The 22,003-nt window shown below is 40.4% G+C and overlaps 1 protein-coding gene across 2 annotated transcripts in view; it reads right to left on the bottom strand.

Annotated features, from left to right (window-relative positions):
- Positions 1-481: 481 nt before the first annotated feature.
- Positions 482-22,003, bottom strand: part of BRD10 (bromodomain containing 10) — a 37,826-nt gene continuing 16,304 nt past the window's right edge. For both annotated transcript variants that reach the window (XM_028711566.2, XM_028711567.2), the window contains 6 exons: positions 15,522-16,918; positions 13,272-13,348; positions 10,491-10,580; positions 6,900-7,015; positions 6,163-6,341; positions 482-4,984 (listed from right to left, as the gene is read on the bottom strand). In XM_028711566.2, coding sequence (XP_028567399.2) covers positions 1,335-4,984; positions 6,163-6,341; positions 6,900-7,015; positions 10,491-10,580; positions 13,272-13,348; positions 15,522-16,918 — 5,509 coding nt within the window. In that variant the 3' untranslated portion in view covers positions 482-1,334. The remainder of the gene's footprint in view (positions 4,985-6,162; positions 6,342-6,899; positions 7,016-10,490; positions 10,581-13,271; positions 13,349-15,521; positions 16,919-22,003) is intronic.

The raw sequence follows: 22,003 nt of genomic DNA, 5'->3' as shown, positions 1-22,003 counted from the left end.
AAAACCTTTTCTTAGTTTCTCTTTGTAGTCACTTATATAAAAGTTGAAGTATTCATTAATATTTAACCCCTCGATGCCTTTGACATAATGAACAGATCTGCAATCAAATCTGGCAATCTTTCTTTCTTTCTTTCTTTCTTCCTGATAATGGAAAAAGGAATATTTTCACTCCCTGTTGCAATGGTGAAAATAAAACAAGCTCAAATGTCCATAACTGTATAAGCTGGGGGGTGGGGAGGTTCAAATGATGCACAAAAGAGCAAGAGAAAGAAATCAAAAGCTGGGAAACCACAAACTTGGGCACATTTACTTGGCAAAAAATCCCATTAGTTTTAATGGAATTTAGGTCTAAGTATCTGAGTTTAGGACCATAACCTTTCTGTTAATTCCAACGTAATAATTTCTTAATGCCCATATATGCCATAACCCTGTGCTATCAAGTATTTCTTCTCCAGATGAAACTGATACATTATCAAAGAAATACGGCAACTTTGTTTATTACATGCAGATTTTTCTGCATTATTGCTAAACAGTACACTTGTCCAAAATTACTAAAATACTTAAAAAACTATACATTATGTAAACAAAACATAAATAAGACAGAGTAGTTCTTTTTACACATAGTTTAGTACATACTGTTAGGGAGTCAGGGATATGTACAATTTTACACCATAGATTGCATTTTTACAATGCATAAATATGCTTAAAAAAAGAGAGAGAGAGAGAACCAAGTAATTTTTTTTAAAAAAAGTGTACTGTGTTTATAATTAAGATGGAAAAGTCTAAATTTGAAGAAGAAACATATCCCTGTAAATGTGCTAACCAAAAATTAAACGTTGCTTTCTACAACACACCTTAACAGACGGCCTTATCTGACCACTTTAATAAAAACCCTTTGAAAGTATAAGTGTGAAAAGTATTTTAATGATGAGCTTCCTCACCATTTAAAAATAAAATTGTAAGCAGCTGCAATCTAATATGAAGTAATTTTTAGAAAACCAACTATGGCCATAAACCCTTGGGTAGATGGTAGGCGTTTTAAAATTTGAGCATGTGGCAGCTCCCAATTTAATGGCAAACTAGCAGCCGATACATCTGATGTGAAGAATCTGAATCTATTCAGCCTGTGAGTTCCCAAGAACATGCACAACAGCTCAGTTCTTTGCCTGGCGGCTTCCACGGGCTCAAAAGTAGCCATCACATGCCATGGGTTCATGTACATCAGCCTCATGTCTGGTATGTTTCAAATATCAGAAGAATTTCTTAAACAATTATAAATTAACTTCATACACAAAAGAATGCCCCAACATTTTAAGGGCTCGTTTACTTTACATTTAAGATGCAGCTGTGTTAGGCACGCCTATGTTGGGTTTCAGAAAATTAGGGAAGACAACAGCAGGACTCCTGGTTGTGGAAACTATGTCAGGAGAGAAGGACGATGGTAGAGAGGAAGATTTTGATGTTGGAGTCTTTATAGCATTCAGAATGGCTCCTTCTGGGCTGACCATCAGTTTTTTTATAGATGTGTCTAGATGTAATACAGGTGTACTGCTTTGCAACTGTGAGTTAGCAGTGTGAGTGGCACAAACCAAAGACGTTTTAGCCAGACCGCCGGGTCGGGTGGTTACCAAAGGCGCAGACAATGTTGCTGGAAAAGATGGGGCGCTTGGTTTTGTGACGCTGTTTGCAACTTGTGGTGCTGCATGTACAATTGGCAGGGGGTTTGCAGTCCCAAGAGCGTTCACGATTTTGGTAGAGCTTTTCAAAGGCTGTTTTGACGGCTGCCAGCTTAATGCATTGCTCAACACTTGTGTAGTCTTCTGGGGAGAAGGAGAAGGATGGGATACACCTTGAAGCCCATGGCCATTATTAACAGTTAAAAGAGGGCCAAGTTTTGGATTTGTAGAGATGAGAAGGACGTGGCTGCCGGCTCCGAGACCCTGAGGTGGAACAATGAACCGAGTGCCACTGATCATTATCTGAGTTCCAGGTGCTAAAGGTGTACACGTGTTAATAATTATTTTTTGTTGAACGCAAGACTCGTTCAGCTGTCCTCCTACATTGCCAGCTATAGATGGTGAAGCTGGAAGAGTCTGAGTGGTGGCGGCAGTAGGAGCAGAGGTGAAAGCAGGGGCGGGCTTTACAAAATTAGGAGGCAGCGGCTGACAAGGTAGGGAAACTAAGTTAGAAAAGCTAACAATTTTACCTGTATTTGGTGGATTGGGGGCCAATACAGTTTGAGGTTTGGGAGCACTTCCATTTGTTGGCACTGCAGCTGGAATTCTGGGTGACTGAAACTGAACAAGTGTGGACTGTTGACCTTTTGAAAGGGGCATACACTGTACAACAGAGGAAACTGCTGGTAATTGAGGGGCTGTTGGTATCATTTTGGGGGCACTATTCACAGGTCTGGGCAAGGCAACTGTACCTGGCAATTGAAAAGTAGATGACAAGCTTGGATGAGCTGGTGGAGTCGTTGAAATTAGTACTGATGAAGCAAGGTGTCCCGTTTTCACAGTTGATATAGCTACAGTATTTCCAACATTAGAGGTACGCAGTCGAGTAGTTAAAACAGGTGTGACTTTTGTTGAAGTATCTGTTCCACCAGCCAAGGCAGTAGACCATGTTCCAGAAGTGGTTCCACTCAATGCCACAGAAGCAGCATCTAAACATGTTGTTGTTGTTACTGTAGAAATTGCTCTTGTTGTAAGACTCAGAGACTCTTCAACTGGTGCAACACTCTTTGCCAAGCTTGAACACAGAGGAACCAAACCATCATTTGACAATGGCAAAATTACACCCTGGCTACTTTTCTCTTCCGCATCTTTGGGAGCTGCCGATTGCATAATGTTAATTGGTGGAACACTCGGTGCATTAGCTGTGCTATTTATGATGGCCTGACCAATATTAAGTCCTATTTTCACATCTTTTATTTGAGAAACCGTTGGTGATGTATTAACTTTAAGTGATGCTCCCACGGTAGATGGAATCAGGACTAACTGAGGCTGCTCTGTGCTTTTAACAAATGCTTTTCCCATCGAAGGAGAGAAGGTCTGTTTAAAGGGCTCTGCGGTCAAACCGGTATTTGACTGAATATTGGCAAGTGGTCTATTAATGAAAACCAGTTTCTGGGCGGTAATGCCAGTGGATGTTGGAGCAGGGACGAGGTTGACTCCTGCAGTTCCACAAGCGGGAAGAAGGGGGGGATTTGTGACCAACATAAGTTTTTGAATTTGAGTGCCACTCACAACACTTCCACTGCTTATAGGTGTGGCCTCAGGCTGTGTAACAGGAGAGTTCATACTATTTACATCAGCTTGCTGATTAATAAAAGAAGCCTGGGTAGTGCATATGGCATTCTGCCCACTATTACCTGGCGAAATGCTATTTGCATTACCAGAGCTGTTAGGATGTGCCGGCATGGCGATATTAGATGATGACATTGGAGATAAGTAAGTGGGAGAGGACACATGTACAGTTTTTTGCATTCCACGACCCACCGTAGCACTGTTCGTTGGTTGCCCAAACGCAAACATCATGTTTTTCCCTATTCCCTGATTTACACCACTGGGAACAGCTGGAATGGAAACAGAAGTTGTGGGAGAGGACTGGATGAGTGCTGGGATATTAGATGCGACTGTTGTCGCAGCCGAAAAGGTAGAGGTTGACAATTGTGTGGATTTTGGCACTAAAAATGCCTGGAGCTGAGGTGCGTATGTGAAAACGGAACCTGGAGATAAGTTACTAGGGGAAATCTGGTCTGAATTTGTCTGCACCTTTACGATTCCTGTGTTCCCACCTCGCGTCCTAACAAGGATGGATTGCGAATCTCTGATGCAGACTGTTTTCAGCTCCTGTTTAGGTTCGTCAGCGTCACTTTTCTGCGGGGATGCTAGTCTTGGGGAGGAACCGCTGGTGCAAGAAGAAACACTTGGTGGTAGTGTTGTTGTCAGCGCCTGAACTGTAGATGAAGTGACAGGGAATGAGGTACCTGAAACAATAGTCTTAGTTTTAGTAGTCTCACTTTGGCTCATTTTCACCACTGACGCCAACACGTTGCCTGTGGCTGATACAGAGGGCAACGCCGACAGACCCTTTGCTGCATTAGCTCCTTGCGGCAAATGTGTAGTATTCTTTTTAAAATTTGTGCCGGGGAGAAACGCAGTAGCAGCATTTATAACCGAAGCTGGAAAGGCAGGAGCTAAAGTAGTGTTGACAGCTGTTGACTGCGGAAGAGAGAGACGGTGCTGCTCGTTAGTCTTCTGCTGCAACGGCGGAACTTCTTTTGCGACACTTTTACCCTCTCTGTGGTGGATAAGGAAATTTTTAGGCAAAATAAGGACCTGCTGCATGAGTTTCTCTCCTGTGGTTTTTTCTCCTGGTTTACAATCGGCCACAGGCTGCACCTGAATTTTCAGTGAATTGTTATGCAAGTCTATTGGCATGCAGTGGCCATCGGGTATTTTGTATAACACTTGTAATGGGCTCTTAGAACTGGCCTGGCAGGGCAACACTGGTTTGACTGGGGAAGAACCTATAGTTGACATAATCAGTTTTTCAGACGTAGAAATGCTTCTACCTTGAGCAGGTGGAAGCTGACTTGTTAAGGTCACTTTGTTCCCAATATTCTTAGCAAGCAAGGCCTGGATGGGTTTGGTCCCTTTTATTAAGCTTGATATTGATGGTGGCGAGTCTGTCGTGTCCAATGATTCTGAAGATGAGGATTCTGTTTGTTTAGGTTTATTCAAGCCACCATCAATTGACAAGTCATTTTCCATACCATAGACTGTGGTATCACCTGTGCTTAATTTCAGCTTTTTCCTTGGTGAAAACTCTCTTGTGCTATCATCTAGGTAACTGTTTTGCTTGGACTGGCGTTTAAAAGATTTAGGCACCATCTTCTGTATTTCTTTGCAAGCCAGTTCTTTCCTTAACAGTCTGGATTTCCCTGCAGCAAGTTCCATTTCTGACAGTTTAATGTCCTCTAGAGAGAGAAGAAAGCAAAAGAAAGGCAAGTTGTAAAAAGCTAAATTAAAATGTTTCTGTTAACTTTATTTTGGTGGAGGCCCTGTCAATGTAAAATATATTTACACCACCATTCCAACCAATAGGAGGAGGTTCTGAGATTATTCTTAATGATTTATTTCATCAAGAACTTGCTAATTACACTGTTTCGGAAGACAGTAACTTAATAAATATCCAATTTAATTTTCTAACATTTTCTGTACCGGCATAAGACCTCATTAGGAAGTCAATAGTTCTTTAATTACTATTTGCTGTTATTTTTACTGTGTACTATTAGATTTTAATGGATTGTTGAATATTGCTTTATTTGATACAAATTGTTTATTTTAAAGTTATTGTGACTTTTTAGATTGGATCACATTGTTACTATTAATGGTTGATGTTTTATTATGTTTGTATATGTACTGGAAGCAGTTTCGCAGGGTGTGTGTGTGTGTATGTATATATGTGTGTGTATGTCATTACAAACTAAAATTCTGAAGGTTTTCCAAGATGTTAAATTCAGATATCTACGTTTTAACTGGCAGTAAAACTTCTTTAGTAAAAGACCACACTGCTTAGGTTGGAAAGTCTTTTAATCAAAAATAGTGGCAACTCATGAACATCCCACCATTTACCCTGAAATAGGCTGAGCTTTTGCAAGTGTGCCCATTGAACACTTGCAAAAGGCTTAAAGGGTACTCAAAAAACCTCTGCCTCTGGTAATTTCCCTTTTCCCCAAACCAAAGAACACACCTTTGGAGGAGGGAAAAGGGAAGACAGCAGGTGTTCCCAGGGCCATGGCTTCTTCTACTGGGACTATCTTCTCTGTTTTCTTCTTCCCCAAATGTAAGTTATTGGGTTTCAGGGGAAAGGAGGCAGCAGCAACTGTTCACAGGAATGAGTGAGCATAGCTTCAATCAGCCTGTGCACTGAGCTGTGCTCAGTCCTGCTCAAATCCTCATGAGACCCTAAAGCTAGATAAATTGCTGAGTCCCCCCCCCCTAATAAATAAGCACCCCACAAATTTCATGGTGGGAACTGGGCTGAAGTGCCCTGTGTTGTACCACTCAAACTCTCTAGCTGACTAAAATAAGAACCATATGCAAGGACTGCTGTATGTGCCTAGGCACTCACAATAACTAGCAAAGGACTTACCTGTATCTGTATAATCCCTTTTCAGAAGTTCGTTGTGCTCAGGGGACTCACTCGTTGCTTTAGTGGAAACCTCCATGCCAGTATTTACTTCACCATCCTCATTAGTCCACTGTTCTCTTGTAAATTTATCATGATCTGGCTGCTTTTTGAAGTCATCATAATCCTTTTTTAACCGAGACCTTCAACAAAACATCACAAGAAAGAACGACTTTGACATGATATTCCTGCTGTATGGTGATGGCAGGACAATAAAGGATCTTACACTGCCTAAATGGTCACTAAGAGAGTTACTTCAAGCCTGGAAAGATAAATATCCACCATTGGTCTGATGACCCTAATGTCACTGCTACATTTGAGCATACTTTGCTTGGATAAATATTTGGATGGCATTGATCTACATGTGTAAATTAAGATGTTTATTGATGTTTAAATGTATCATTCATGCAAGCTGACGGGGTTTTCTTCTTGTGCTTCTTCCCTTCTTTGTTTTCTCTCAGTCTCTCTTTTTCTTTTTTCTTTAATGAATTTGCAATAACAAAATCATTGGGGGGGAAACAAACTGGATAATTCTGGCTAGAGACACAGATCTGGTGACATAATTACCTTGACCCATCACTGTCTAAGGTGGGAAGTACCTTAAAATGTCAGGCTTCTTGTCTCTACCACGAGAGCAATCACAAAACAAGATAACTGGTGTAGAGTCCTTACATTTCACATTATTTAAAACAGCTAATTACCTGTTTCTTTGAAAAGCCTTCATTAGTTTTGGTTCCCATGGTAGCAATTCATTGAGCAGTCGCAGCAGAGTACAGTGTAGTTCTTTTACAGCTTGCTTTCGGTGATACCACCTTCCCTGTATACATAAAAATAGGACATTATTGTAGTGCGTTTGGATGTGATAAAGATACACAGTACAATCTTTTCATAGTACAACAATATATCAACAGATTTTCCTCCAATTTATTTTCACAATGGTAAGACCAGAGGTTTCTGTTTTATTCTTTTAATCTGTTTTATGATGTGACCAGCATTGAGACGATATACAAATACATACCTAAATTAAAAATGGCTCCCACTGAAAACCACATCAGGAGAAAAGTAACTCATAGGTAAATTACTGTGAAATTTTATGCCCCCAAAAATAACCTTTCCATTGAGTGGCACTGGACTACTCCCAAAAACATATTTGCAGTATAAAACTGCAGGAGCTAGCAGATATGTCCTTTTAAGCAAAAATACATATTTCAAAATGTCATGAATGGAAAGCTAAGGTAAAAAAATCTTTATTTAGATTGCAAAGAAATCAACTAAGAAATGCCCATTTTTTCTGAAACTTTAAACAGCTGCTCATTCCTAGGACAAAGTTACCTACAGGTCTGATGATTTAGGCTGTAATTCTATACAAAAGAAGATGAATGGAGTATACGTCTGGGTGCCCATGCACAAGACTGTGCCATTATTCTGAAAGTACTTCAGATTACAGCGGATTGCAGTTTGATTACAGCTCAAGACTAATTTCAGATGTTGAACTGAAACATCAACTGACCTGCCGCCACTACTTGTTAGCCATCTTGTCGCTCGGTAGTGAACTGACCCACTGGGCCAAGTAGGCTCCCTTACAAATTTGAACCAAGCAGATATGTTGAAATTTAAATGAATTATATGCTCAACATATCTGTGACCTACCTCTGCTGTTCTCCATACCTCTTTCTTAGCAGATTCCCAAATCTTCGCCTAGCCATGGCAGGCCATTGACACTTGTGAAAAGTTCAAAAGAGGTCGCTTTAACTGCCAATCAGCAGTTACAGGGAGCCCTTTGAATTCCTTTTGGAGTATGCAGTGAAATCTAAGAGAATGGTCCAGAAAATCTGAAGGTGAACATAAAAATGTGGAACTTAGGCCTGGGTGATGTATTGATACATCGCCCAGGACCGGTTTGAGGGCCAGAGTGTGATGGTGCTTTCAATTGGCAGTATATTGCGGGTCGAGCTTGCTTCCACCTGACTTCCTCCACTGCCAGCACCTTGTGCTCGGAGGGAGGAACAAGCTGCATTGGCCCTGCGAAGAGCCAGGGTGAAACCGCAGCAACTCCTGCCAAGGGAGTTGAGGCAGTTTCACCCTGGTGCCTTGCAGGGCTGATGCAGCTTGTTCCCCCCTCCACTTTTCAACACTGTTATGTATTACTGGTGATACATTGCGATGCTGAAAAGCTGACATCATCATCATCATCATCATTTATATACCATTCTATACTCGGAGGTCTCAGGGCGGTTCACAGAACAAAATCAAAATATAAAACCACAAAATATATAATCAAAATAAAAACAACCCAACCCCCCCAAACTCCCACATTTTAAAAGGGCATAGGATGATATCGCCCAGCCCTAATGAGAATAGATTTTAAAAGCAGATGGAATATGGAATTTAATACTGCGTATGAAGCCTCCGAATGGAGGGCAAATATTTTGAAGCAAATTTATTAATAAAAACAAATTAACACAGACCTGGTGTGGCAATGGCACATGACAGGACCCTAATTTTAGGTTTAAATGCTCATGTGTGTTTAACAGCACAATCTTAAATCCATTTGGTTCAACAGATACAGGATTTGAGCCAAAATGAGACTGTCCTGCTTTTAAGTTCTGAATATCAACTTGTTCCTGCAAAAACCTAACGGTGACTTAACTGAACTGAAAGGTGTGTGTGTGTGTGTGTGTGTGTGTGTGTGTGTGTGTGTTTTAAAGCAGTGTTTAGAGAAAAAGTATTGTGAACTGAGATGTCAGCAATGCAAGGTAAGAAAAACATAGACTGCAGCTTGGATGAAAGATTAGGGATGGAAAACAAATACAATATAGAACTATTGTAGATTAATATTTAACTAGAGTGAGCTTGCCTGCAATTTCTATCATATTGTAAACACAAAGCAGGCAGAAGTTGTGCATATGGATTCTAAAGTGCTTAGGAAAAAGACTGCTGGACTTTACACCTGAAATGCTATTCTAGGCATACTTACTTAGAAGCAAGTACCATAAAACTCAATGAAGTCATATTTTTGAGTAAACATGCATATGATTAACCTGTTAATCTACATTCTACCACAAAACAAAAGTACAGAAAGATGTATCAACTACTCTTCAGTAGAGTAAGTTCCACTGTCCAGTTAAATTATTTATTCTTCAAGTTCCATCCCATGCAACTCCATGACACATATACAAATATACATATACAGTACACAGGAACAAGTTAATATCTATGAAACAAGCAGGTTGGGGCAGCAGTTTTGCCACAAATACACACCTTTGCCCCATTCAACAGATCTCTTCCACTTAACAGTAAAGTAGTAGCAGGAACATTTCCCTGAACCTGTAACTACTGAAAAAGTTGCAGGAGCCTGATTGCATGATTTGCAATTCTAAAAGCCATTTACAACCATGAATAGTTGTATACCTTTGGAATCAACCTTTCGACGTCTTATCATTCTAACAATTCTTTCAAAATTCTTGCAATTCAGTTGGATGATATCTCAGTTGGTTATCTCCGTATTCACTGAGCAGAATACAAGTTATATCCACATATCGCTAGAGCCATGGAGCATGACCAAGTTTACTTTCACTCTAATACAATATGAGATGACATATAGGCTCACACAAGGTTCTCTCTTAGATTCAGGGTGGGAAACAAAAGTGGAACAGTGTGCTAGGCACCATATGAACGTGATACGTCCAGCAAGGTAACAACCTAAATTCAACTGATTAGATAAAGGGCAGCACTTCACAAAACAGTAGTGAGAGTAAAGAAGAGGAACGCCTTATTGGTTATATCCAATGAAGTTGTCCTGTTTGTGCAGGAACTTCTATCTGGGGCACCGAGAAAGAGGGAAAGTTCCGTTGTGCAAGCAGAAGTCCTTGCACGAATGGATACAGCCCTTTGTCTACAGCAGTGGTTCTCAATGACCGATGGGGTGTGTGTGTAGGGGGGGTGTCCATGGTACCATTCACACAACAAAAGCTACCATAGAGATATCATTTTTTTTTCAAAAGTAGGGAGTTCATAGCTTGGCTTTTGAAAAACAGGGGGTCTGCAATACTTGGCTATTCGGGAACCACTGGTCTACAGAGCTAGCCACAAGCCAACTTTTATTTGATTTAAAAAGCCCTAGAGTATTGCTCAAACACTATTGTTCTTCCTAATAGCTGGTAAGAGGCCACAGTGGAAACTTTTAAAAAGTTTTCCATGATTCACCTGGAGAAGGCACAAATTAAAAGCACCTGTAAGTGATAATCCATCCAAACATGTTGCATTTTAAAAAAAGAAAAAAGCAGACATACCGATTTCTTTTTAACATTCTCCACATCTTTGAGTTCATTCTCAATTTTTCTAATTAATTCCCTGAGTTCATCGAGATTAGTGCAAATAAGCTGAAATAAGAGGGGGGAAAGATAACATAATCAAGCAGGGAGTTTTAAAATATATAATACTTTCAGTAAAATTTGATACATATTTATTCAGAAGTCAATGGGTCTGACCTGCTTCCTGCTTTGCAGGTCTTTTCCCACCTGGTCTGGGAGGGAGCCTTGACTAACTCTAGCTACAAAAGCTGAGGCTGCTAAAGAGATTCTTGGGCTGGGGTATTGCTTACGGGAGCTGTTCCTGTTATTGATATTAATTTTTTATCTTTATTATGATTTATATGGAATTTGTTCAATCTGGCTGTATATTTTTTTATATTTTATTTATTGTTCATGGCTACTTTTGTTATGTGTTGAATTATGTATTTTTTCATGTTATAAGCCACCTTGAGCATGGTTTGAACTATGGCATACAAATATAATGATGTATGTATTTGGCCCTATGTTAAGGGTGTTCTACCAAATCACATTCCACTATTAAAATGAGCAACGGGGGACACTCAGTTCTATGGCATCCGAAGTTAGAAAATAGTCAATGGGTTGATTTGAAACTTGCAAGTGTAGGAGACATAGGTTTGAGGATGCCAAATTTGGGAGAATGAGTTTTAACGAGAGACTTTGGCTAGTTCATCTTTCTTCCATAAACTTTGCTGTTGTGGTTTTGGGAGAAATATTTCCCCATCTGTATTGCGTCTTTTGGGAAATGGTTTGTTGTGTTAGGTTAAGGGGAACATCTTGACTTGTAGTTTTTATTAAAAAGGCATTTTGATAGCCAATGTTAATAAACTGAATTTAATAAGTGTGTCCAGTGCATATGCTCAGTATAAACATGCTGTGAGAATGGAATGCAGTGTGGAGTTGAGAGTGAATGACCGGCATGGAGGGTCTGTTGGAAAATTACAGAATGTGGCTGTGTGAGGGACAGAAAAGGACTTGGGGTGGGAAAGGAGATGAAAGGTAGAGATGAAAGTACTCAAAGGTCAGGCTTTAGCCTTTAACAGTTTGTAACATTCAGGGAGAAAAAACAAAGGGAGAGATTCAGGAGCAACTGTGCATGCTTTATCTGCTGAATTTATATTTTTCTGTTGCAACTTTTGAAGACTAGGACTGCCATTTGGACAAAAGAATCTTAGTTAGGCCTGTTCCTGCACCTTTAACAACCATGCAACCTGCAGAAATAAACCAGGGTGAATTTAGGGCATGGGTACCAACATAGCTAATGTGAACTGGTTGTTGCAGGCAGGAAAACAGCAGTAGCCAGTAAATGTTGGCAACCCCATTAAAGACCTAGGAGCCAGGTTACCAAAAAAAAAAAAAAAGTTGACAACTTTTTCTGTCCCCTCCCACCCTTTTTGACTAAACCTAATAGGATACAAATGGGACGCGGGTGGCGCTGTGGGTAAAACCTCAGCGCCTAGGACTTGCCGATCGAAAGGTCGGCGGTTCGAATCCCCGCGGCGGGGTGCACTCCCGTCGTTCGGTTCCAGCGCCTGCCAATCTAGCAGTTTGAAAGCACCCCCGGGTGCAAGTAGATAAATAGGGACCGCTTACTAGCGGGAAGGTAAACGGCGTTCCGTGTGCTGCGCTGGCTCGCCAGATGCAGTTTGTCACGCTGGCCACGTGACCCGGAAGTGTCTGCGGACAGCGCTGGCCCCCGGCCTCTTAAGTGAGATGGGCGCACAACCCCAGAGTCGGACACGACTGGCCCGTATGGGCAGGGGTACCTTTACCTTTTTAATAGGATACAAATATCACACTACGGTGATCATTCCATAAAGGCAAGCATTTATATTTGCCAGATAGAATAATCCCCTCTCTTCCTCTGCAAACTGTTCCAGGAGTGCTCCCAACCTGCACAGAGCCAGTTCTGGGGAGCATGGAGGACCTGGTGTGGAAGGAGAGGGGGAAACCCTGCTGCACAAGTGGAAGCTCTTGTGCAGGGTTCCACTGATGGGACTCATAATCTAGTAATTTTGTCAACATAGGAGAGGAATTTCCCATAGAACAACAGTGAACTCATTCTCCCAGTGTGGATCCTATGTAGCTAAAACAGCGCCACACACAAGAGGGAATTGTCCAATCTATTGGTTCCAGGAGTTGTTAAAACTGAAAACACTGGCATAATTTTCTTTTTTAAAATCCTAACATTTATAGTGACTGTCAGTATCAATTGGCATTTCCAAAAAAAAAAAAAAAAAACAATTGGGAAAATATATTTTTACTTTAGATATGAGTGCATTTTCATCACAAGTGAATTTATTCCCTTCTAAGTTATTTGTCTGTTCATCTATAATCCATAAACAACACATTTCCCCACTCCCCCTGAATCCAAAAAGCAGCACTACATGTTGCATTGCCTACTGTTCTGAAGGTCAGGCAACCCTGACTTTTCATGTGTGGCTTTTCATGGGATGAATAGATCTGGTTGGAAGACACCCCATAAAAGCCCTAGTTATTTTGCATGAAACTGCACACAGCCCTTTTGGATTCTAGCTGTTGTAATTCTAGTACAAATCCTAGTATGTTTTACTATCAGTATCAACTAAAATATACATAACTGAATATACAGTCAGCTTAATTCAGTTCATCTGTCCCAGTAGAGAAAAACAAAATGCTTTTTCTTGGCTTTCTGTCTTCTACTACATGAAGTACAAGAATTAAAACAGTGCAAAAATAATAAAAAAAACAAGAACCACTTACCTGAAATTCTGGAACAGCAGGCTTCGTAACAGATTTCCTCTTCTTTGTAACTGCTTTTTTAGATATTGATTTCTTTCCTTAAAGGGAGAGAAAAAGATTGAATTTGTCGATATCAAGATCCATATATCCATATATTCAAATTACATAAAGTCTTGAAAATTAAATGGTAACAAAGACTGTGTAACAACCAACAAACTGTGATAAGTCTCTCTTCAGGAAGGTGCATTTGAGTAGTAACATTTGCATAAAATTAGACATACAAGAAGTTATTTTAATACTTTTTAGTAATCCTTCTGCTCAAATTCCATATTGTGACGACTCCTCCCATATGAAAACTATACCTGCCTCTTACAATCCTCCCATATGAAAACTATACCTGCCTCTATATTCATATTCCCAAGAGAACTATATATACATAGGCCTGACCGTTGAGTCTGTCGACTCTGAAAACACGCTTAAAAAACAAAATTTCCCAAAATCTTATACGTACATTACAATTACACCTTAACAACCTATACTGCTCTCTACCTGCAAAAAGCTTGTCAGCTCACTTGCCAGGAGTCAACGCCTAAAGCTTTCAAAAAGACAAACATCCACAGTCCTCTGCATTTGAACAACTGATAAGAGCAGAAATCCTTCTTAGCCCTAAAGCCAATCGCTTACTTTGAGTCATCAATGTGTTTTGCATAGAGCAAATAAGTATTGAAGGAAGTCAACCAGCCATACAGCTGTATAGGGACCACTAAAAACAGAGGATACACCCCCTATCTCACCTATTTAACAAAATACTTTATATTCATGAAAGATCTCCCCTCTGGAGTTGTGTACAACAGGGTAGCAACATAGAGTTTGGGCTTCATGTTAATGATACTAACAAGCATGCATCTACTGTAAAAGACGTTCAATAATCCCTATGATAGGCAATATCACTCCCATTGTTACCTATTTATTGTTCCACCTGACAAAAGATAGGTGTACAGAATTGTCTCTTGGGACAACTCCAGAGAGAAGCGATGCTAATTTCAACTCCTCAGGGATCATAGAAAAATAGAAGAATTACTGAAAGAAGAATTTTGTAAATAACAGTGACTAGCCAAATGGTTCCAGGAAAACACAGGAGCAGGGTGTGAGGGCAACAATCATCGCCTGCTTTTATCCATAGCACTTGATTTTTCAGAGATATATTGTCTCTTAATATTTGGGAACGATTTAGCATCATGGCTAATCAACGTAAGATACGTCTAACATCTACTCATTTGTCTAATTATTTTTCAAAGCCATGTAAGTTAGCAACCATCACCCCATTATATGGTAATGCATACCTTAATTGTGATTATGCATTGTATGAATAAAACAGTATAGTATTTCTGTTTTCAACCTACTGCCAATTGCACTGGGTGGATGATCCTGATGTTCTGGTGTTTGTGGGGGTGGGGAGAACACACTTTCTAAACATTATTTATATTTTTAAACAACCTTTTATTACAATGTCCGCATATGAAAATTGTTGCAAATTATTTCTGCTGCTCTGTCCCTTCTCCTCTCCCCTTCTCTCTCACACACACTAAAAGGCTTTTTTAAAACCTTATTCATTGCTCCTTCTCCCACTGTCCACACCCAAATTAATTGCTCTTTCTTCTTGAATCCCAACTAGGGTGGATAATGAGTGGTGACTTTTCCTGCTCCTCCCACACCCACACACATTGTGGATCTTGCCTGAATAACAGAACCTGAAAACTTTCCACAATTTTGTGACATTTTGTTTGGTCTTAATAAAGGTTACTTTGTAACTGGATTGTGGCTCCCATAGTCCCCCATTTTTTTCAATTCAAAGCCACAGGGTGGGGTGGCAAACTGGATCAATGAAAGACACATAACTCCTTCTCACTCCCCAACCCAATTCAATTTACCAATGTAAACTGCGCTAGTATTTGCCCTATGAGGAAAACTATATTGATACCTATGTAGCTTCATGCTAAAGAACTCCCCAATGACTGACTGCCAGTTGAAGCACCCGTAATATTTCTTTTGTAATCTGGAATTTTCATTCCATCTTCTGTGAGCAGTCAGGTATTTTTTACCACAGGCTACTAAAACAGGGCTGGAAAAAGCAATGTAAATTTCTAAGTATCAGAATCATTTTTTTAAACGAGCCCAAAGCAAATGCTTTAAGTACAAAGACACTTAAAAATTTCCCGTAGCTCTGCATGCAAAAGACCGAAATAAAGGTATTTGCTCAAATCACCTTACCCGATTTGTGCTTCTTGTGTTTGGCTTTCTTTTTCATCATGAGCAACTTATTCTGGATCTCAGGTTTATACGATTTCAATGAGTGGAGGTGAATCTCACGCTTTCTCTGAAGGCTTTCATTCAAAATATCTTTCAATTTCTTTTTCTTCTTTTTCTTTTTCTTTGCTCGCACTTCAGTAAACTGTAGTGTTTTGTTTTCTACAGAATTCTCTGATGTAGCTTCTTTTGCAACTTTGTGGCAATTCATGTCTGGATTGTCGCTGTGATTCCCATTCACATGCATCTGGCAAGTTTTAAGAGTGTTCTCCTTTAACGGGGTAGTCTCGGTTTTCGCTACGGAAGATTCACCACATTTCTCCCCATTTTCCACAACCCTGATTTCTCCCGGGCTGAGGGGCCCCCCAAAGTTAACAACATCTCCTGGAACAACGGCTTTATCTCGATTTTCTTTGTAGCAATCTATTGTAAAGTCACAGTCCCTTTGAATTTTCTCTTCACAGTTGGAATTTGTGTCATTTTCTGGGGCCACATCCAAACAGTCCAAGTGCATCTTTGCTAAGCCGATATTGTTTCCAGATTCTGCCCTTGTGCAAGGCAGCTCTTCTTTAGCGCTAAGTCTAACTTCGCCGTTGCTTTTGGAGACATATTCACATTTCACTTTCTCCAGTTTAATCCGCGGTACTCTTCTCACCTTAATGGGAGGAGCTGGAAACTCAGGGGCATGAAAAGGTTTCTGCTTGTAAATCCGTACATCTGCACCACAGAACTGTGGAAAGTGAACATAGGCATGCTCTAAGTAATCATAGCCCAGTATCACCTCCCTGCACTCGTGGATAGGCTGCCCAAGTACTGCATCTTGCACATCTTTCTGGGTCTCGTACACAAAGTCACAGAGGCCTTTCAGCAGCCATACTTTTTGACAAAACAGGAGCTCATGAAATGGTTTTTCCTCCAAAGGATTAATTTCCCCAAGGACTTTAAAAAACTGAGGACAAAGACCAAGTTTCTCTGCGCAACTGTCAGGATTGTCCGTTTGCCCCACAGCTGTATACCACTGCTGTACTTTCTGCTTAAGTGCTGCTTCCCAAGTCCTGTAAGGAAGAGTTGGCCTTCGATGCAAGGTAGATCTCCGATGAGGAGGACTTAGCAAAGAAGTCATTATTTTAGACAAAAAAGCGCTACACTGAGGCATCAGAAGGCAGCGTTCTAGCTCATAAAAGACTATTTCAGGCAAATTTAAAATATGCTGTGCTAAACAAAGGAAATGACCAATAGCTGGGATTTCCCACATGTTTTCCATCCGAGTAGGGGATGCTTGAGACAGAAGAGACTTCTCCCATTCTTCAATTTCTTTTTGGCTAGCTTCTTCTGCCTCTTTTCTTTCTTGCTCTCGAAGCCTAAGAAAGCAAAACAAGTCAGGTTTAGTATTAAAGGCAGCAAGAAAAAAAATAAAAATAAAATGTCTATCTAAAAGCAATAAAGAAAGCATACTTGCAGAAATAAAGATTTTTACTGACTTTGGGTAACACCACAGAGCTGAAATATATAAATCCAGATACTACTGAAATGGTAGAGACTGGCACTTATGTGGCCCTGTTGCTACTGGTCAGCTATTCATCAACTAACATGTTTAAAATCCTAATCAGATTCAACTGTTTTGATATTCTATTCTCCATTTCATATATTTGTTATGTAAGTTCTACATGTCATACCTAGTTCTACAGAAAATGGAAATGCAGCAGAACACTTTTCCCCTTTCAGTTCTTCCACATGCACACCATTAACCAATAAGAAAGAAGTGGAACCTACAACAAAATGTTGTGGTGTGTTCCTCCTCCTAACAGTAGTGCTGATGCTCAGGTTTTCAGTCAGTCTTTCCCTCCAAGAACACTATTCAGCCTCACCTCTTCCTGTATTTTCTGTTTTACAATTGACACAGCACTCCATGGCTACTAAGTATGCTCAATTCTTGTTGGGATATTTGGATGTGTCTATGGCTCACCTCTCCTAAAGGGTATGGGACAATGTGATGCTAACATCCAATACCAAGATGAAGGTCTACCAGGCTTGCGTGTTAAGCATGCTGTTTTGTGGAAGGGAGTCATGGGCAACTTACAACCACCAGGAACAATGCCTCCAAGCCTTCTACATGCACTGCATCAGGAAGATTTTGGGCAACACATGGCAGAGCAGAGTCTCAAATAAATATGTGCTCTCCCAAGCCCACAATCCCTGCATGGTTGCACTCCTGTCTCAAGCGACGTCTACACTGGCTTGGACATGTCCACAGAATGGAAGATAGCAGGATTCCCAAAGATGTGCTCTATGGGGAGCTGCCTTCAGGCAACAGGCACGCTGGCAGACCAACTCTGCATTACAAAGATGTCTGCAAACATGACATGAAGGCTGGCAAATCAACTCACTGTGTGGGAATCCCTTGCAGATGACTGCAGTGTCTGGAGACATGCAATCAGATTGTGCATCCATAGCAGTGACCAGACGAGGAATGACGGATGGAAGGAGCACACAGAGAAGAAATACCATGCTGCGTCTACAGCAGCACAGCCAGACATCTTCATCTGCCCCAGTTGCAACAAAACATTCTCCTGTATTGGTCTCTACAGCTGTAGAGTTGACTTCACCCCCAAAGGCACATTCCTCCATTGTCTCCTGAGACAGATGGATGCCAACAACTGTGCCCCCGGTTCTTTTTTTAAAGAGGTTTTTTGTACTTCTGCTAACATCAGAGCTCCTCTGATCAGGCAGATTATTCCTCAGTGTCCCTGCCATAGTTACAAGTTTGGGAGTGCTCACCATCACAGTTTGCCATTTGAGAGAATTATGCCAAAAAGTTTATAGAGCACGATGTTATAGAAAATGGCTATTTCTCTTCAAATCTATACTGCATTTAACTCTGCCTCATCAGCCTAGGAGAAGGAAAGGAAATGGGGGCTATAACTTGTGCATAGCGCACTTGCTAAATTCTGATTGGCAGTCTACTTCCACAGGAAGTGAAGTGCTGTGCCTGACTGCCACAGTGGCGTTGAATGGATTGCCAGGTCTGAAACCTGGACTTGCCAGAGCCGCCATTTCAATTCCGCCACTGGCCACATCATGCACACAATGGGGTGGAGCCAACATAATTAACATGATGGTGCAGATGAGTTCAGGCTCAAAGGCCCACAGCACTGCTGAGGATCACCTTCAGGCCACTGTCCCCATGTTTATGCCACCCTGGGCAGTCTGCTCGCAACAGCAGCCACTTATTAGCATCATTAAGCAGCAGCCCAGGGCAGAGACTGGCAGTAGCCTGGCAAGAGTGGGCCTTTCTGGACTCTAGCAGTTGTCCAATTATCATGTGTGCTGGAATCAAGCCTTTATAACAGTCATCCATGTTCAGCTGTCTGTAATTTGGACAATTACCAGCATGAAATTGGAGGGGGGGGTGTTAGCGAAGGGGTCATTATAGATCAGTGATAAGAGCATGTCCTTTGCAAACAAAAGGTCTTCCGTTCAATTCCTGGCACCTCTAGGTGAGAGTATTGGGGTAAGAGTGAGGGAAAGGCCTCTGGCTGAGACCCTGGAGAGCTGCTGCCACTCGGGGTGGATAATACTGGGCTAGACCGACAATAAGTATGGTCTGGTATAAAGCAGCTGTCTATGATCCTAAATCAGATTCTACAATATCTACAGGCAGGAGCCATGAGGCCATTAGCCTACGGGTAGAGACAAAGAGAGAAAAGTGCTTATACAGCAAGTCAATTCTTGCTGTTCAATAAAGAAATATTAATTAATTGTTAGAACACACAGCATTGTTAATTGCCTCGCGTGCTCAGGTGCAACTCCCACTCAAGTTGATACGACTTGCTTCCAAGTAAGAGTGTGCATGACAGTTCCTTCCCACACACACCATGCCATAAACTAGAAAGATATGCTTGTAGCTAATGATGCTTTGCGCAACAGGAAAGGACTTCTGCTAATCCAAGCTGTTCTCTCCCCACTTCTCTCTTCCTGCTACAGCCACTGGTGTCACACTGCATGCCATTCCAAAGGGGCCCTTGACTATCAGGAGCAGCTTTTCAGCAGGCTGCAATGAGGAAAAGAATAGGAAAGCTGTGCTTTACAACCAGAGTTACACTTTGCCAATTTCAGCTTGGTTTTTTTAAAAAAAGTTTTTTTATTTCATTTTATGATGTACAATTGTATCTTGATTAAAGACAGAATTTCATGACGACTTGGATTTCAGTATCTTACTTTGCTCTCGTTTAGAAAAATATCCAGATCAATAAGCTAGGCTGAATACAGCATTCTTAAGAGTCTCCAACTACAAATAATAGAAAGTAATAGTGCTTTAACTCTGACTTGGTCACATCTTAAACTCAAAATACATATTTTTTATGATTATAGAACTTTAGTGTTCATTCGCTTTCCCAATAACTGTATTCACTTATATATTTCAGATTTGTTTTTAATTTCATTTGTAACCAGATATTATACTATAAACATTTACTATTTTCAGTAAATGGAATATAAACATTTCCTCCTTGGGTGTACTATCTAAATAGCTGGTTGAGTATGTTATAGGAAAATAAAGCTGCTTTCACAGCTGTGAAACATGTTAAAGCAAACAAATAAAAAAAGCTTTAATAGATCCGATTCCAAGCTAATGTGCAATCAGTTTCTTAATATGACCGACTGGCATTATTTGTATTTCTTCAAGTGACTATCTCTAGGAAGCATACATATATCTCTTTCAAAGCTCTTTTGATGTGCTGGAATTAATATGTAAAATTCTCACTGGCTTCTCTATTCGTTAAGATTTAAATAAGCGGATCACATGCTATTGTCATTTTTTCAAAGGGTTACAGGTATTTCAAGGAAATACAACTTTGAATTTGTTTAAACAGAGTGTTTGAACCAAATTAACAGCACAATTCTATACATGCCTACTCAGAAGTCAGTTCCACTGAGGTCAATGGTAAGTGGATGCTTCCAGGTATAACAAACTGGAGCTTGTTTTTATGTCAGACAATGGCCTAGTTCTGATTATCATTATAAGCCAAGATATGAGCAAGCCTTGTGGGCACAAATGCAGCCTCTCGTCTTCCTCTTTTGCAGGGGCAGTAAACAAACTAGAACTCTTTAATTAACGATACTCTGCTAGGGTCAAACAGGGAAACTAAGTCAGGACATGAAGCCATGCTATGAAGTAGGCTTAAGATCATTGCCTGCTCCAAGGCTGGTAACCACAGTTTCCCAGTTTGTACAAAACTTGAAACTATTCTTACTGAAAACTTCCTGGCTTATTCACTCACATGAAGAAGCCACATGCACAACCAAAAGGCTTGCTAAGATCTAAATGTGGCTAATGACAAACTGTGGTTCATTTAATCCAGGCATAGGCAAACTTTGGCCCTCCAGATGTTTGAAACTACAATTCCCATCATCCCTGACCACTGGTCCTGTTAGCTAGGAATGATGGGAATTGTAGTCCCAAACATCTGGAGGGCTGAAGTTTGCCTATGCCTGGTTTAATCTATGTTTTAGTGAAAGGTATCAAGAGCAAATAGTTTTAAAATGACGAAACTGCAGTTTAAATGCTTCCAATCTCATTCCTTATATGCCAGGAAGAAAAGGAAGCCCAAACCTGAGATTCAAACAGACTCATTCGCATAATGCTAGAACATTAAACTATGGTTAACTATGTATACTTACTAAGTGCAAGTGAAGCATGTAAAATCAGAACATGGAAAACTTTCTATGTTAGAAAATGCTACAAAAAAGCCCAATCATGCCCAAATAAATCACAACGTTGAAGGGCAAAAAGCAATTTTGAAATCCTTTTTTTTATATATATAAAAAAGATTGATACTCTGTTGCTAAACAAATTCACTTAGAATAGGTCACATACATACTTTTCATCCTAATTTGGCATCACATGACCCATTCACACACTGCTACAAGGGTTTGCTCTTTCATGCCTGAAGAGTGAATTCCAAATGTCTTTTGAAAGTTGATGTTCCACTTCTGTGTGCCCCCAGTGAATCCTTTCACGCATAGAGCCTTCTGTGACAGCAGCCAAAGGATGATCATGTGAACTGTCCACAGTTGAACATGTAGCAAGAAACAGAAAGACTAATACTAAGGTATTTTAGACCTCAAACATCAGAGCTACACCGACAACGCACCCAACTGAATGCAGTGACAATATTTCCCTTCAACAAGTCACTAAAAAAACCAAATTAACTTACAAATATATAGACTATTATCAAGATAGAAAAGGACTCATAATGCATACCAAACACCACTCCCTTTAAAAAAAAGCCGTTTACAGCAAAAATTGAATCCATCTTGTAACCCTCTAAAATACTGCAAGAACATCACTGCCAAACACATACCCACCCATCAGCAAGAAGAGAAAGTTTAGGCCTCATGGCATGCGACAGATGTGCCTGAATTCTTACCAGTATAATACAGATAAG

Source organism: Podarcis muralis, chromosome 17 (genome assembly GCF_964188315.1).
Source record: "Podarcis muralis chromosome 17, rPodMur119.hap1.1, whole genome shotgun sequence".
NCBI classification, from domain to species: domain Eukaryota; kingdom Metazoa; phylum Chordata; class Lepidosauria; order Squamata; family Lacertidae; genus Podarcis; species Podarcis muralis.
This window is presented reverse-complemented; position numbering and strand designations above follow the sequence as displayed.